The 16974-nt window shown below is 36.3% G+C and overlaps 1 protein-coding gene across 2 annotated transcripts; it reads right to left on the bottom strand.

Annotated features, from left to right (window-relative positions):
- Window positions 1–277: 277 nt before the first annotated feature.
- Window positions 278–8504, bottom strand: LOC114304771 (kinesin-like protein KIN-7G). Of its 2 annotated transcripts, none has more exons than XM_082924880.1 (11): window positions 8284–8504; window positions 7193–7277; window positions 6994–7093; window positions 6359–6472; window positions 6199–6280; window positions 6052–6119; window positions 5904–5969; window positions 5674–5798; window positions 3161–3497; window positions 1447–1551; window positions 278–1349 (listed from the first exon to the last, which is right to left on the bottom strand). In XM_082924880.1, the coding sequence occupies exons 1-11, from the start codon at window positions 8465–8467 to the stop codon at window positions 1023–1025; spliced, it is 1593 nt and encodes a 530-aa protein (XP_082781006.1). In that variant the 5' UTR covers window positions 8468–8504; the 3' UTR covers window positions 278–1022. The 2 variants fall into 2 exon arrangements, with proteins under 2 accessions (XP_082781006.1, XP_082781005.1); XM_082924879.1 differs by having other exon boundaries at window positions 7197–7277; window positions 8284–8470.
- Between the last annotated feature and the right edge of the window lie 8470 nt (window positions 8505–16974).

Here is a 16974-nt window from a genome sequence, read left to right as displayed (position 1 = left end):
GAACTTTTTGATGAGCCTTGTATGCACAAACCAATAAAAAGAGTACATTTTTTATATGAAAATATTCAAAATTACCTTTCCATGTACCGTTGTGTCCATGCCCTACACTTTGCCATGTTGGCATTTTCATTTTGTCTCTTACTCAAGTTGTTGATACAAGAAGAACAAAGCCATGAATCTCAGCCACTCGGGCTTAGCTAAATGGCTGTCGTAAATCATAAAGTGCATTTATTATGAATCCCCATAGCATAATAGGTGTCGACTGTTCTCACTATGCTTAATTAATAATGATGTCATATATAACTGGTAAATGAAAAGAACACATAAAAGTTTCTCTAGCACTTGTTAACAAATTCCTGCTTTGGCATCAGCATAAACTCTGTTGAGCCATAGTTTTTCACAGAAATATTTAAAATAAAAGCCGGAAATAGAAATAAAACTCACTGGATTATCAGCAACTTGCTTCTCTTGCTGAAGCTCAGCCTTTTCCTCCATTCATACAATGCATGTATTAACACTAGTAATATTATCATCAGTTGAAGTTCTGCCTCTGTGTGCTTCAAGATCAATAGCAGCAACACTCCTGATAGAAGATTGAGAACCTTTTCTTGATAGCCTTTCAATGTTGGCACCATAGTTCAATTCATAAACCCTTCTTCGGATATCCTCAGGTCTTCCAGTGAATTCTTTCTAGAACCCAGTTGGTGGTGTGTGCTCATTATCATTATTTTCCACCTTCTCAAACCATGGTGAATATGGGCTAGTCATCAGGCTTGCTTTGCAGCTTCTACTTTTAGTTAACTTCAAGCTTTGAGAGCCAGACATGTACTCTGTTAATGGCCATGGAGATGGTTTTTCATGAGAATGAGCAATGAAATGGGTGATATAACTTAACATACTATCTTCCTTTAGTGGCGGTGACACGAACTCCTGATCTATTGTGTCTCCGTTCCCAGCCACCATCGATTCAGAGATTTCAGTGCTTTGTTCAGGAGATGATGATCTATTCGATTCTTCTGCCTCTATGCATCAAACTTCCTTGCATAAATCCTCCGAAGTCCCATGTCCCAACTCCGTCCAGAATTGCTTCGGATGAACATAGAAACACCAACCAACAGCTGTGGAGAAGTATCATTCGGCACAAAGTTCTCTTCAAATTCAGGAAGAATTTGTATGCAGTGATCATCAGAGCTTCTCCCACTATGTCCATAAGAATAAAGAGATCTCTTGACTGATCTAACACCAATGTCCAAGGAGTGAGGACTTGCCAAAGAGGATGTCTCTGGTACTGGATTTTCAAATTCCGGTGACTTCCGAACTAGCAAGCGTGGGTAGTTATTAAAACCTACCTGGAGAAGTACAAAAGGAAAAAATAAATAAACTCAACTAAACAAGGCACGCCTAGATGATATGGATGCTTCGGTACAACAATTTAACTACAGTTACCCGTGTCATTGAATGTCCCTCATCCCCAACCAGTTGTAGCAAATCCTGAACCTGACATTGAGCTAAGTCTCGTTGAACAGTCAGATCTATCATCTCCTTCTCCAACTGCACAAGTAGAAAAAGTAAATAAATAAAAAGAAAATGGCATTCAACGCCTGAGCCCATAAGACAAATGCTGCTTCTTGCATGGATGGAAAAATTTGCAGCATGTTCGTGAATTATACTTCAAATGTTAGTAGCTCAAGGTGCACTCTTAACTTTCCCCAAAAATGTCATTTGAAATTGAACTTTTTAAGCCTACAGCTATCAAAAAGTCAAATAAGCAGACATTAGAAGGATTTCCATATGTGATGCCATGGTTCTTCAGACTTTTTAAGCCTACTTCCTTCTGCAATGATCTTGTGTTTTTTTTTATCAAATCAAGACACATTAGCAAAGTATATAATTTAACAATTGAGTTAAAACTGAAGTAAAATGACATTAAAACCATAGATCCTAAAATGACATAGTTTTGTTTAACTTTAAACATAGGCCAATGGATTACTACAAGAAGTCCAAAATTCGTTGTAGAGAATCTTGACCCGGGCAACGATGGTCCACCAAATTAATTACCATTTTCTGTTAGGTTAAGTTGTTAAAGATATCCCTTACGGTGAAGTAAAAGTCAAATGAAGTATCTAAACCGCAACCTTGCAATGTTATTAAACCAAATGGTTCATCAACAGATCTCATATTTTCAAGTTGGTATTGTTCTTGAGGTGGATTTTGTTGACATTTCAACTGGTCCTCTCTTGTAATAATCTAAGAGTTACAAAATTATTCTGCTTTTAGATCACAAAAGTCCTAAAAATCCAACCAAAATTGAAATGAGATTGTCAAAGGATTAGAAGCAAGACGAGGAATAAAGATTAGAAATGAGTAAATAGACCAAGAAAATTCTTTTTGCATGTTCCGTGCAGAACAACAAATATACAAAAGGCTTAATATGAAAAACAGACAGTGAAAAGGAATGAAAGTCATGCAACCTAAAAGAAAAAATGGAATTAATTATAAATGATGGCGAAGGATGCACGCGGAAATAAGGGTTTAACAGCAAAGATTACACTTATGTTTGCCAAACTAACTCACTCTAGTGGATGTGATCATGTGACATAATTTAGGGAAAATTTCACTCTACCCTCCAATATGGTTTAATCTATGTGCGGATTACTCCCTATCAATTGGAAATAATCACATAATCCCCTTGTAGTTTGTGGACTGAAGTGCACCATCAGCATTATGTCCAAGTTAACAAGTGCGAAACACATGCCAAGACATAGATGGGTTATGCACTCATTTCCAAATGTCAGAGGGATAAATTGCACATGGAGTAAAACAAAGAGGGTTAAAGTAAATTTTGTCTCCCAAAAAAATGAAAAAAATGTTTGTGGTTTGCATAATCAAGTTACTTATGTACAAGGTTTTTTAGTCCACAAACTAGAGGGGGTTATGTGCTTATTTCCAAATGACAAGGGTTTATGTGCACATAGGCCAAACCACAAGGGGGTGAAGTGAAATTTTCCCTATAATTTTTAATTTAAGATTCAGAAGTACCACATTGTGGTTTTAAAGAGTCTTGAAATTTATATTCCTCATGCAACAATTACACATAAATTTATGAACTGTTCGATATTGAAGAGGTATTGCAATTTGATAATGAAAGCCCAATCATTACCTTTTCAATCTGAAGGCCTTTCTCTCTCAGTAATGCCAAATAATGTGATGCAACAAAGGTGGGCCCTTGACTTCTCAGTTCACTCTCCAACCTAGCTAATTGTCTCTGCAGATGCTTTACTAATGCTTTATCTGATATGACTACATTAACTTGAGTGTTAGTTGTTATTTCTTTCGCACAACTTGCAAACAATAGGGTATTTCTTGATTGCTCAACATGACTTCTCGCGGGGCTCATGGTACGGATGATGGCAGTTCTAGCATTGCCTCCCAACGAGGATTGCAATATGCGAGTTAGCTTAGAATCTCTGAAAGGAACATGCTCATTTCTTCCCTTGCTGCACCCAATGATAGGACAACACAAATGATAACAAAACTTGCAATCAACAAATGGTAATGTTCAGGATGAAACATCATACAATCAAACCAAAAAAAAACACAGACAAGAAAAAGGAAAGGCAGGTAAAAGGATTAAAGGCACAAAATTCCCGAGAATTTAATCATTTTGGTTGATTTAAAAAGACCACAACAACAAATCTTTGACATAATAAGATCATCATGATTACCCAAAGGAGTGTACTAGCCAAAAGTGATGATAGTAATCTGAGAGAATGTAGAGTAAAGCAGCACAACCAAGTGATTAGTCGTATGATCCTGACAACTGCATTGTCTTAATAAAATAAACAACTAACCATTACCAGCACCTGGTTGATATAAGTAATTACCAATCAACGAATTTGAAAATCATGGGCTAAATGATGACGGTCAGAATCAAGTTTCAGTTAATCTGATGAAGATAATTCAAGTAGTCCTTGATTTTTTGCTTTAAAACAATTCATTTGGCTCTTGCTCCTATTAAGACCATCAACAGGAAAAAAAAAGAGCAAAAAGTCCATGGTTCAGTGAAAGGAGTGTTTAGCTTTGCTTCAGTTCTCTTTGTTGTTCAAGCCAAGCAATAACGCAACACAGTTTTCACAACATAGATGAATGCAATCCTTGACAACTAGATAATGATTTTTCCTAAGTATCGTTGGATTGAATTATCGTCTCTTTACCCCTTATTGTTACAGAGGGAGGTTTGAACTTCCACAATCCTTCCATGTGCTAGCTTTGAGCATCAAGTTGTGGAGACAACGTCAATGTAATATGTGACTGTGGGCAAATTTCTTTATAGCTAAATATTGTCATGGAATTCATCCTCATTCTTGCGCTCTCCATACATTTCATTATCATACTTGGAGGAGGCTTTTTAGAAGCTAAACCTTTCATAGAAGATATACGACATACCTTCCTAATATATGTTGTGTATACTTCTTCAGGGTAGTTGGCTCGGAGATGGTGCTAGTATTGACAACAAAAGTACATAATTTACCATGTGCTGAACCATAGTAAACGATCATGAATGATGGAACTTAAATTTAGTGGAACATCTCCCATCTTCTGAGGATCTGATTATTTTGAGTTGGTCCAAATGATGGGCATTCTTAATTGACTCTGCTCATGAGGGTGTTTATTCTCAAGGTTCCACCACATAGTACATTTGTAACTAATTGTAGAAGGAAATTCCTATTAAAATATATTCATGTGGAAATTATTTCATTACATCATTGCATTTAACTTAGTGGTTGCCAAATGTTGGAGTGTCAACCTCTAGATGTAAATGTGGATTAGACAGGACATTGGAGTTTATGGAGCATTGGTATTCTACTGACAATCTTGCTTCACAGATTGTGATGCACTCAGTGAACTTACTTGGTCTTAATTTTTCCCATCATATTGATATTATTCATCAAATTAGTTTCTGCTCGTCCAAATGCTCCGAATCTTATCATTAGCCCATTGAGCTCATCAAGGTGTCACTAACTTTTTCGCATTTGGTGGGGAAATTTGAAAAGGACGAAATAAATAAATAACTCAGAACTGGATTGCAGATACTTTATTGGTTTTTATTATTTGCAGGCCTTCTATAGATTTTGATAATATTGCTTTTGTTTAGGGGTGCAACTTGGGATGGTTCAGTCAGGTTGAGAGGTTGTTTAGGCCAAACCCAAATTGTGTTGAGAGTTGCCCAAACCAGCCCAAACCCAACCTCCAACCTGATCTTGTCTGCCCAAGCCTGGCCCAAGCTCAATAAATTGAACTTGGCTAAGCCCAAATTGCCCACAAATTTATAATAGAATAGCATGGATGTAATTTTTATCGAAAAAGCCATATGGTCAAAGTGTAAAATAAAATACCGTTGTGTTATTTCTTGTGCTAAGTTTTGGACAGGAAATAGCATTATGCTATTTTAGCATTATGGTCAAAGTGAGTGTTGTTGCTGAACTGTGCTAGTTCAACAATGCCACATCTTAAAACTTCACCGCTGGAGCTCTAAAGCTCTTCACAGCTTTCTAAATCTGTGTAGAATTTAGTTCTCATATATATAGGCTATAGCACCAGTAACTTTTCAAGCAATGACTTCAAGTTAGTTTCATTATCAAAATGGTTAAAAAAATTGAAAAACAAGCTAACCTTAGCTTGCAGATAACAGTTCCCAGGGTCAGTAAACTACAATTTATGTGGCAACCCTCCTTTAGCCTGGTGCCAATTGATAATGACTGAGATGCACGCTCACTTCCTGCAAGATCAACAAAATTCTACACAGAATGTATCAAAAAAAATATTAATATAGCGCAACATGGCATATATTAACATCTTAATAACCATTCAAATTAATCTAACAAAAACTTGACGATCCATACCACAGCAGCTGTAAGGGTGCTTAAGTAGTCCTTGACTAAAAATTGCCGAGCAGAACTTTCAATTGTCTGCAAAAACCCATTCATCAATTCAATGGAAAGAACAATAAGTTATGTTTAGAACAATCATTGAAGAAAACAACATTCCTACCAATCTGATTATTTGATGAGATTTGGAGCTTGTTTCATTCAGGGTAGTTTTCCCTATTTGTCTTTGAGCTTCATGAATGCACCAAGACATTTAGAATATGCAGTCACGATCATCTAGTAAAAGTCAGATGACTAGAGAATATCTTACCTTCGCAGATGGAGAGGAGTTCCATTACATTATTCCAGTCCCTGAGAGGTTCCTCTGTGAGTTTCTCAGTAACAGTCCCTCTCTGTGAAATAGCTAAGAATTAAGCATAATGGAAAAAAATCAAATACTAATTACTTAGTCGACCAAGAAAGTAACTGACCTTGGGATCATCTAGAAGTCTAAGTGGAGAACTATCTGTGCTGAGGAGGTCCCTGACAGATTCATTGTAAATCTCCATAGCAGAGAACTTCAAAAGAAATTCTCTTTCATTGTGCTGCAAATAAAACAAACATGTAAACAACGAACAGTTGAAGCCTAAGAAGCATAGACACAAACATGCAACATGACACAGATACACGCCGACGCTGAAAATTTTCAAAAAAGCAAGACAACACTTGTGTGACACATGCAAAATATATAGTTTTATATGTTTGTATCTGTCATTTATTATATATATGAATATTTTATCAAAAATAATAATTAAGAAAATGAAGCATAACATTAATTCCTAAAGTTTCGCAAATAGGCATAAAACTATATTGTTTTTCTTTTAAACTTATAATGTGTTTCACGTGTGTCTAAGAGGTGGATATGTGTGTCCTTCAAGTATCCAAGGCATGTCAGGTTCAACACGCATTGGGAAGTGTCAAATGAGTGTCAGTGTCCGACATAGACACGCCATCTTCTTAGAAGTGTTGGTGCTTCTTAGGTGAAAGCCCAAGGAACATAGTACTATAATAGAATGCAAGAACATCAAGTAGTAGAAACAGTGAATATTAGTAGTTTCTTAATTACCTTCTCTATATAATCATAAATATCTGCTATGGCATACTCAGTAATTCCCGTCATCGTGAATGTCTTCCCACTGCTTGTTTGTCCGTATGCAAAACAGTAGCTGAAATTTATGCCCATTATTTGACATAAAGAAAATTGTCAATGGAATTCAAGTGAAATTCAATATCAGGAAAAATGGAGAAGCAAAGAGAAATAATACTCACAGTTAATACCACTGACAACTGAAAGAGAAACGTCTTTCTCATACACCTCCTTTGTGGAGCAGTCACTCCTAAATACTCTGTCTAACAGCGAAAAAAAGAAAAAGAAAGATCAACACGAGTATCCAAACCATGACACCAATGCTGATATGAAATTGTAACAATAATTCTTCGTAAGTTGCATTCAAACTTAGGTTTCTCAAATCTAACATACTAAACCATATGCAAAGCTTTACGTTTAACAGGAAACTTCACAACTTAACTGTGGCAATAGATTCTGTAAAATTGATACCCTGACAGACCTGAATTTGAAGGCCTTCAACCCTTTTACAGTTCTTTTATTCAAAATTAAACAAATAGTGTATGGACAAACTATATTCTCAAACTACAGTAAAACATGATTAGCAATCATACTTTTTAAAAAATATGGTTGTTAATCACGTTTTTTACTTAACACATACCACTATCTGAACTACCTTTTCGCATTATATAAAAAATGTGGTTAGCAATATTTATTTTTTGGGTGCGAGTTACTAACCACGTTCTAACATAATTTGGGAATAAAGTCTGTTCCACACTATTAATTTAATTTTAAATAAATAAATAATAATGTAAAAGAATTAAAGAACCTAAATTTGAACCCTCCTGGGAGGAACAGTTGTACAAGGAAAACTCCAATAGAATCGGCTAAATGAAGAAAGAACAAAAATGGTTTCCTGTTTTATCAACCACAGCAAATGTTGCAGATTTAGCTCAAATAATGGCTCAAATTCTCTCCCACAAAAAAAAAAAAAAAAAAAAAAAAAAAAATACCCACATAGTTTAACACAAACTTCTAGTCTTGGATCTTAATTTGGATAGAGAATTATGAAGCAAAGAGAAAATAGAATGAAAATGTAAAAAATAAAATAAATTAATTTATACTTCATCCATTCACATTTCACCATCATTTCCTTCTCACTCCACACATTACAACCCAAATCAAATCAAATCAAAGATCCCAACAGAGTCTTAAATTTAAACACTCAAAAACAACACAAACACATAAAAAATTCACACAAAAAATGAAGGGAAAAGTAAATTATCATACCAAAAGTGTAGGCAGTTGAGTACATGGAGCGAACTGGAAGTGGAAGATTACAGTTCTTGAAAATGATGGTATCTTCATTGATGCATTCCCAATCACGCACATCGTTCCTTGCAATCTCCTTCTCATTCAAAGGCCTCAACCTCACCGACACAAATATCTTCTCCTCACAGCCTCCGCCAGTCATTCCCCTATTTTCAAGCTAAACAAACTTTTAGAAGTTTAAAAAAGAAAAATGTTTGGGAGAACTAATTAGTGCTATCACTAATTAATTAGGTGGCAGTAGATTCCGTCATGAATGATGTGATGTTTTAGTTTTGGAGTTGTAATTTTTTTATTTTTTTTATTTTTTAATACATTAGTGCTATTAGTGGTGATGTTTTTAGTGGAATGAATCATTCTTGTTTAAAAAATTGAGCTTTCTAACCCCAAAGATTACCTATATCCGGTTAGGCCTTTTATTCCTTTTGTACTGACCTATTCCTTGATAGTATGTAGCACTCTGTGAATTAAAAACAAAAAACAAAAAAAAAAAATTACTCTTTAAATTCTTTTATACGAAGTTTAAAAAAAGAAATTTAAAATTCATTGAAAGACAACTTTGTCAAAGAGTATGTAGATCATGATTTAAAAAAAAAAAAAAATTTAATTCCATTGTTAAATGGGGAGTGTTTTTTTATTGGGTTTTTTTTTTTTTTTTTGGTTCTTTTGGTTCTTTATTGAACATTTTATGCAAAAAATTCAAAAACAATTTACACTTTTCAATTTTACTCGACTAGATGAACTAGAAAAGTAATAAATAAATAAATAATTTAAAAAAAATTCTTTAAAGATAAATATAAAAAAAAAATCCAAGGCAAATTCGACTTTTGTTGGTTTTCTTTTTGGATTTAGTAAACTTTTTAAAAGAAATTTAAGTCCATGTTTGATTTGTGTTTCAAAAAAAAAAAATTAAGAAATTTGTTTGAAAAAGTAAAAACTAATTTGATAAAAAAATATTAAAAATATAATTTCAAAATTTTTAAATTATTTTTGGCCTCTCAAAAGATAAAATTATATAAAAATGCTAGATTTTTTTTTTCTTTCGACAAATTAATTTTTTGTTTTTTAGCAAAAATAAAATAAAATATTGAAAATCAAACAAAACATGGCATAATCTTTTTCTTATTTTTTTTTTTTAATTATTCCACACTAGACCAACTAGAAAAGTGAAAAGAATTTAATACAAATTTAAAAAGATCACTAGAAGAAAACAATTAAAATACGTATATAACTTTTTAACTAAATGGCAAACGAAACCTAAATAAATTGCAACCAAATGGTTAGAATGTTTTTGGCTTAAAACAAATATCCGTTTTACTTTTTATGGTTGGCAAATTACACTTACCTCCCCTAAGATTGAAAAAAAATATAGTTAGTTCCACAATTTTGACATAATTACATTGACTTTCTCATGTTCTAATTTACATAACACTTAGGCCCATTTTTTATTAGTAATTCGCTAGTTATATGGATTAAAAAAAATGACATTATCATATATTTTCTACTAAAATGTATATTTATCTTTATTTATTTCAGTATCAACTCACATTGACATTAGTTTTGGTCTCGTAACTGTACTAAAAAAGATGAGTAATGCTAGAGATCCCAAAAGTTCTACCAAATATCTTATATAGGTGTGGTCCACACCCATGTGAAACATTTGGTAGAAATTTTGATAGAACTTTTGGGATCTCTATCATTTTTGGAAACGATAATTAATGTAACGATGGTGCTATATGCACCAATTAGTACACTAACTGGTGTACCAACACTAGTTATGATATCATTATTGACCCCACTCATTATACAAGTTACAAATACCAAAAACGTCTTAAATTATGTCATATCATCAATTGGTATACTAGTTAGTACATTAATTTGTGCATATAGCATTATTCTTAGTGTAACGGTTATATTAAAGGGTTTTTGTAAGGATTCATTAAATACACTTAACTATCTCCACTATCATAGAAAAGATAAACCACGATAAATATATTTTGTTAGAGACTAAACTACTCTTTTACTTAATTCCTTCTATTTTAACATTATACACTTTTATAATGGAGTTTTTTTTTTAAACTTTTTTTTATCATAAAAACAAAATATATGCCTTTATTTTTAAATAACATTTCATGGATTTTTTTTTTAAAATTTAGTAATGGATTTTTTTTTTAAATTTAGTAATGGATTTTTTTAAATTAATCTAAGGTCAGTCTCCCATTTTTTAGTAATGGAAGAGATCCACAATATTATTTTATAATATCTAAAGTCCCTTAACCCCACACCCATGTATTACAAAGAAATTTGGTATACCTCACGGCTTCAAACCTTCACCCCTCTCTTTCTCTCTCTCTCTTCTCTCCCTCAAACTCACGCTTCACCTCTTCTCTCCCCTCGCTGCTCTTCTCTCTCTATCGTCGATCCAGTTCAATCAATTCAAGAAGCCCTATGTCAAGAACTCCTCGGCCACTCTTGCTCCGGTTGAACCGCCGTGTAACGCCCTCAAAATAATACATATAAACCCACATTCTTGACATGCATAGACATAAGAGAATAAAACATATTTCTATTTATCAGAGTATTCATTACAAAAGTATTACATGTTGACAACAAAAGTAAATGCCCTATGGGCTTACAACTTTGCAAGCCAACACTTAGGCCTCGTTTGGGAACAGGCTAATTTAGTAACTTTTTGGCTATTTGGCTAAAATATGAGCTAAAAAAAATTAGTATATTTGGGATGACTTTTTGGCTTTTTATGAAAAGATGTGCAAAAAGTAGAGAGAAAAGAGAATCTTTGACTTTTTGGTATGGGTTGTTGGCTTTTTGGCTAAAAAGTTCGGTTGCCAAACGAGGCCTTAGTTACAAAAAAGAGTTCTAACTCATGCACATTAAGCCATCGGCTTGAGTCTACATGTAATATCAAAATAGCAAAACAACTAAAAGAGTCTTCAACTCCAAAAACCTTCCAAGCCATGTCCTTGGAGGTAGCATGTCACCTGAATCTGAAAATGATGTCCTATATAGGGTGAGCCACAGCACAGTAGAGATATACTAAACCAAATATGAGCAATGACTAAAACAATAACATTTGATAGATGGTTAACACTTATAAACCAATTTATATCACAATATAGTTCCATGACAATCATGTTCATGTTACATTCCACTTTCCTTACTTATCCAAATCATTTCATAAACATGGCTCAGAACTTGGCCAAACAATTCAATGAGACTATAACTCATATAAAGACACTTCCATACTTCACAATTTACATGAAATTACAACTCACATTAAAAACACTTCCAAACTTCAAATGATACACATATTTGCTGTATCAATACTTCAATTTAATACACATATTTGCTGTATTAATGGAGTCCATCCCGTATCTCCTCCCAAACAGGTTTGAGAGTCCATCCCCTATTTTTCCTCAAACCATGGAGTACTTCTCCTATCTCCTCCTACACAATACACATATCCCAAGTATATAAATACTCATCATATACAAGGATCAATCAATACACATATTTGATGTATTATTCCAACCGTCGTATTCAATGACATATTCAATGTGATTAGTTTCAGTTTTCACTAATCAACATACAATGTCTACAATAATCAAGACTATCCTCCACCAATAACCCAAAGCAGTTATTTCTAAACAGAAAATAAATGCATTAAACAGATATAATATCAACATTTTCATAGGTGAGTGATTAATTCATCCAACTCCACCATTCAACTTTATAATTCTCCAACTTCATAATTTCCAACTTAATTTCATATTCCCACAAATTAATTATTCAAATTAATTTATCACATAGCTAGGGCATTTTTCCCTAATTCTCAATATCAACCCTAAGGTTCAATTTCGTCAATATAACAACAATAATTTCATTTTTTTTCAAGGTCTCATATACCCATGGGATTTAACATTTTGAAAACCCCCTTTTTTTATAAATTACGAATCAAACCCTAACTTTTTCCAAAATTACCCAACAACACCAACTAATCAAAATGATCAAAATTTATGACAAAGCTCATAAAATGGAGTAGGGTATTGTAGACGCGCCCGCGGGGGTCACTACAGTTCGGACTCGATTTGTGTCACGGTTCTAAATCTGAACCAAAGAGTCTAAATCTGGCAAATCGTTTGAGAAAACAGATTTTTTTGAAAAGTAGTGCCAAACATGGACTGCTTTGCCAGATACAGAGTCGCCACCTAAATATTTTTAAATGGGGAAATTTAGGAAACCCTGACTCGGTGCCGAAGGCCACATATCCGTCATCACCGGAGTTGTCTCGGCTCGGGAGCTTGGGTACGATCGGGGAAGGTCAGCTATGAGCACCCCCTTTCGCCCGGTCCAAAGACCGGCCTCTACTAACCGTGATATCTAATTTTGAAAACTTTACGTGTTCTTAATCCAATTATTAGCCTAGAATTACTATGTTATGCGCACAGCAAACAAGTATAGACTAGATTACCTAATTTGGAAATAAACATTGCATATCCGTTTACTTTGGAAAACTGTTTTGGAATTTGCTACTTGCAAGTAGGCTAAAACACGGATTTCAACGAGCTATTCCAACTCAAGCAATCCAACCTTCACCCACAGGCAATCAGGCAGTTTATCACATAAGCATCTAGCCACATGGTAAACATACTGTCATGACAACACTCACACGCATGCGATATGCTAAAACATGAAACATACTTACATCGTACTCCGTGCCAAAATAGAGAACTCATTAGTAATCAATGCATGATCCAAGTCCATGTTTTAAATGTCTAATGCAACACATACAGGATGCAATTAGAGTAGGCTCGGTTAACCTAAGCATGGCATGTGAAATGCAATCATTCGATACACGTATTCAATTTGGAATCGAAAATACGATACAGTTTGTATGATGTACCGAGCCCGGTGCATGTAAACAAATGCATGAATGCACGCATGCATTGCATAAGGTATACTAAAATAAACGTGCCCTAATCTACCATCACAAGCAGGTAAATAAAAGGGTAGAAAGAAATGGGGGTTGGAAGACATACACCCACTCACACACACTTATTACAGATTTGCCCTCGCTCGGGGGACCAAATAAATATTACAAATTAATTAACTACGCAAGCTAATTAAATATTACAAATTGCCTAATTAATTAACAAATTAACTAAGCTAATTAAAACAATAAACCGCCTCGGAGGGAGGGCCAAATGCAGCGCATGCTCGGATCTTGCTTGGAATCGCAACGCCATGCATAGCCTGCCTCCGTTTTCTCTACTCTGCTCCTCTGGAGGTTGTCAAAACCTTAGGACTACTTCTTTGGACATTGAGGAGTGCCACCGGCTGAATAAAATTGCCACTGGCAGCTTGGTGTAATAACCGGCACAAAATGAACCCATCGGCTGCTGATTCACTGCCGGTCGGCAATATATACTGCCGGTCGGCAAAGAAGGCCTGCAGAACCTGCAACTCACAGCAGCAGAGGGCAACAACTTGCATGGCAATGCAATTCAAGCAATTTATGCATCAAACACATTCCTTATCATGTTAATGACTCAAAGGAAGATGTGCCTCGATTTTCAAACCACCAATCACGCATTTTCATGCATGATGGCCCAAAGAACCAAGTATGCACTTTGATTTCAAATGCATGCAAACCAAATCAAACAAACCAAGGCCCAATTCCTATCACTAAGTCAAGGAACAAGGCATGCATGCAAGATGCAATGCAACCTAGGCATACAAGCTAAGGATGCAACATGGCATGGCAACAAACTTATGTAAGCATACAAGCAAACATGAAGCAATGCCAACTAATGGCAAGATGGACTTAGACATGATTTAGGTAGCTCTAATAAGACCCAAAACAGTAGTCAAAACGACCAAAACGAGGGACCAAAACACATACACACACGCACATGCTAAAAGGGCCAACACTTAGGCACTAGCAAGGAAACTCTCAAGCACAATTGAATGAGGATATCATGGACAATTAGCATGCCACATAAGCTCTGAAAATCATGTTAAGACATGGTGCCAAATCAAGCAACAAGGCAAGCTAAACACGCGACAAAATGGTCTAAGTACTTGAAGCAAGTCGAAGGAGCTTGAACCATGGCTAAGCCAACCAAGCCTAACAAGGCTAAGAGGACTTAAAATAGGTTCAAGACAGACCTAGACCATGCAAAGGGGGGTCCCCTAGATGGCATCTAGGTGGCTCAATTCAAAGCATGCACTATAGCCAAAACATGGAACATGCTACACATGCTTTCAAAGCATTAAAGGAGCATTCGAGGCAAACACATAGGCATGAAAATGGGACTGAAATAACATGTAAGGTGGTCCCAAATCACCAAATCAATGCAAAGATGTCATGTTACACATGCACATACTTAAGGCCAACGAGCCGGAATGCAAAGAGGCTATACTAAGCATGTCAAATCCGACCCAAACAACCTAGGACAAACCTTAAACATGGCAAAATGAGCACAAAACCTTCACAAGGCTAAGCCTAAAACATGCTAGAACTAAGGCTAACAACCTAAGGCATATTAAGGTCATATCATGGCATTACATGGCAACTATGCTAAGCATGCATGGAGTACCAAAACCAACAAAAAACAGAGGTATGTTATGACATATTAAGCATGAAAAACAGCTGAGACATGATCAATACATACTCTAACATGGTGCTCCCTCAAGAGGCCAAAACATGTCCTTTTCAAGGACAACAAGGAGAGGGGGTGGCCCTCTCCTTCTTGGGACTTCAAGGCATCACCTTCACCACTGAAATCCCTCAAGATTTCAGTGGTGAAGAGATCCCAACACCAAAATCCCGGAGCTCTCACAAAAGGGCACAAAAAAGAGGCCTTTCAAGGCCTAAGGGTGTTCAAACTTACCCAAACCACAAAACACTCTTAATAAACAACCAAGAGGGCTAAAAAACAGAACTTTTTTGTGTTATACACCAAGCTCAAAAACGAGTTTAAGATAGGAAAAAACAAGATGCAAAAATGGGGTAAAAATGGGTAAGGTTCTTACCCTTGAAGACCTCTTCAACAATGGTGCTCCAATGGCCCTCCTTGGCTTGAATCCAACACCAAAACACCAAAATCAGTCCCTTAGAACCTCAGGAGTCAAAGAAAGGTGAAACACTAGGTGTTTGTGTGCAATAGTGTGAACTAAAACACCTAGAGCACCAAGAGAGGAAAAGAGAGATAAGAGATATGTATGAACCCTAACCCTAAAACCAGAGCTTCTCTCAGTCTTTTTTGGCTCTAAAATGTCTAAACTCTCCAACCCTAAAGCCAAGAGAGAGCCCCTCTCTTTATTGTCTTGTAAAGCTTACAAGACAAGCTCCCAAAGAGGGAGATCCCTCCATACACGTGTATGGAGGGGAGCAAAAGTAAGATAGCTGTCTTAAAATATCTGCAAAAGCAAATACATAGTAGTCGGCCGGCCAAAAATGCCATTTTGACAAAAAGGAGTGCCGACCAGCACTAAATAGTGCCGACCGGCAACATAATATGCCGACCGGCAAACTACAGTGCCGATTGAAGCAAAAACCAGCCGGTGGCCTCTAGCCACTGCTGGTGGTGTGTGGGGATGCCTCACAAGGCATTCCCTGCCCTTCCAAGGCAAAATGCAAGTGTTTGGTGCAAAACCAGACACTAAACGGTCGAGTTCGGAGATCCTGAGGCAAGGCGCGTAGCCGAGACCTCCGGGAACTCCAAACGAACACAAACATGGATGATCACCGAGTGTTCAAACGGTGACGTCCAAGTCTTGAGGACAGTCAAAAATGGGGTGTCTACAGGTATCCCTACCTTGAGATGGAGAGACCAAAGAAGAAGATGATGCAAACTCAAAGTGCTCCAAATCCACTATTTTTCAGATTAAAAGGAAGCCCACACTACCTTCTATCTTTCTTACAAAGAACTAAGGGTAGAAACACACTAAAAATAGATGAAACCCTAGAAAGCAAGTGTATAGAGAGAGAAAGAGCATCTGGCCTCGGGTTTGAATGAAAGAAGATGGTGAAAAAGTGAAGTGTAACCCGTAGCTACCCACTGATATATTCGAGGCTCGCTCGAGCGAAGGAGTGATCGCTCGAGTGACCAGACACAAAGAAACCTTGCTCGAGCGTAGAAAGCCTCGCTCGAGCCAACAATTCGAAGCTTCAGGTCTGCAACCAGAAGCACACTCGAGCGAAGAAACTCAAAACATACACCTCACTCGCTCGAGCGAAAGAAAACTCGCTCGAGCCAAGAATTATAACCTTCAGGTCCAGAACCAGATGCAGACGCAAGCTCGAACGCAAGACTCTCTGCAACCAGAAGCACACTCAAGCGAAGAAAAGCTCATTCGAGCGAAGAAACTCAAAACATACACCTCGCTCGCTCGAGCGAAGGAAAACTCGCTCGAGCCAAGAATTGTAACCTTCAGGTCCAGAACCAGATGCAGACGCAAGCTCGAGCACAAGACTCCTTGCTTGAGCCACCAGACACATCACCCAACTCTCGCTCGAGCGAAGGAACCCTAGCTCGAGCGAAGGATCTAAAACACAGAGCTCACTCGAGCGAAGACACAAAAATTTGGGCAGCAACCATTTGTTCCCAATCGCAACCAACCTGTTACAAA

The sequence above is a fragment of the Camellia sinensis genome, chromosome 4 (genome assembly GCF_055761805.1).
Source record: "Camellia sinensis isolate YWXY chromosome 4, ASM5576180v1, whole genome shotgun sequence".
NCBI classification, from domain to species: domain Eukaryota; kingdom Viridiplantae; phylum Streptophyta; class Magnoliopsida; order Ericales; family Theaceae; genus Camellia; species Camellia sinensis.
Note: the sequence above shows the minus strand (reverse complement) of the source record. Positions and strands in the feature narration are given on the sequence as shown.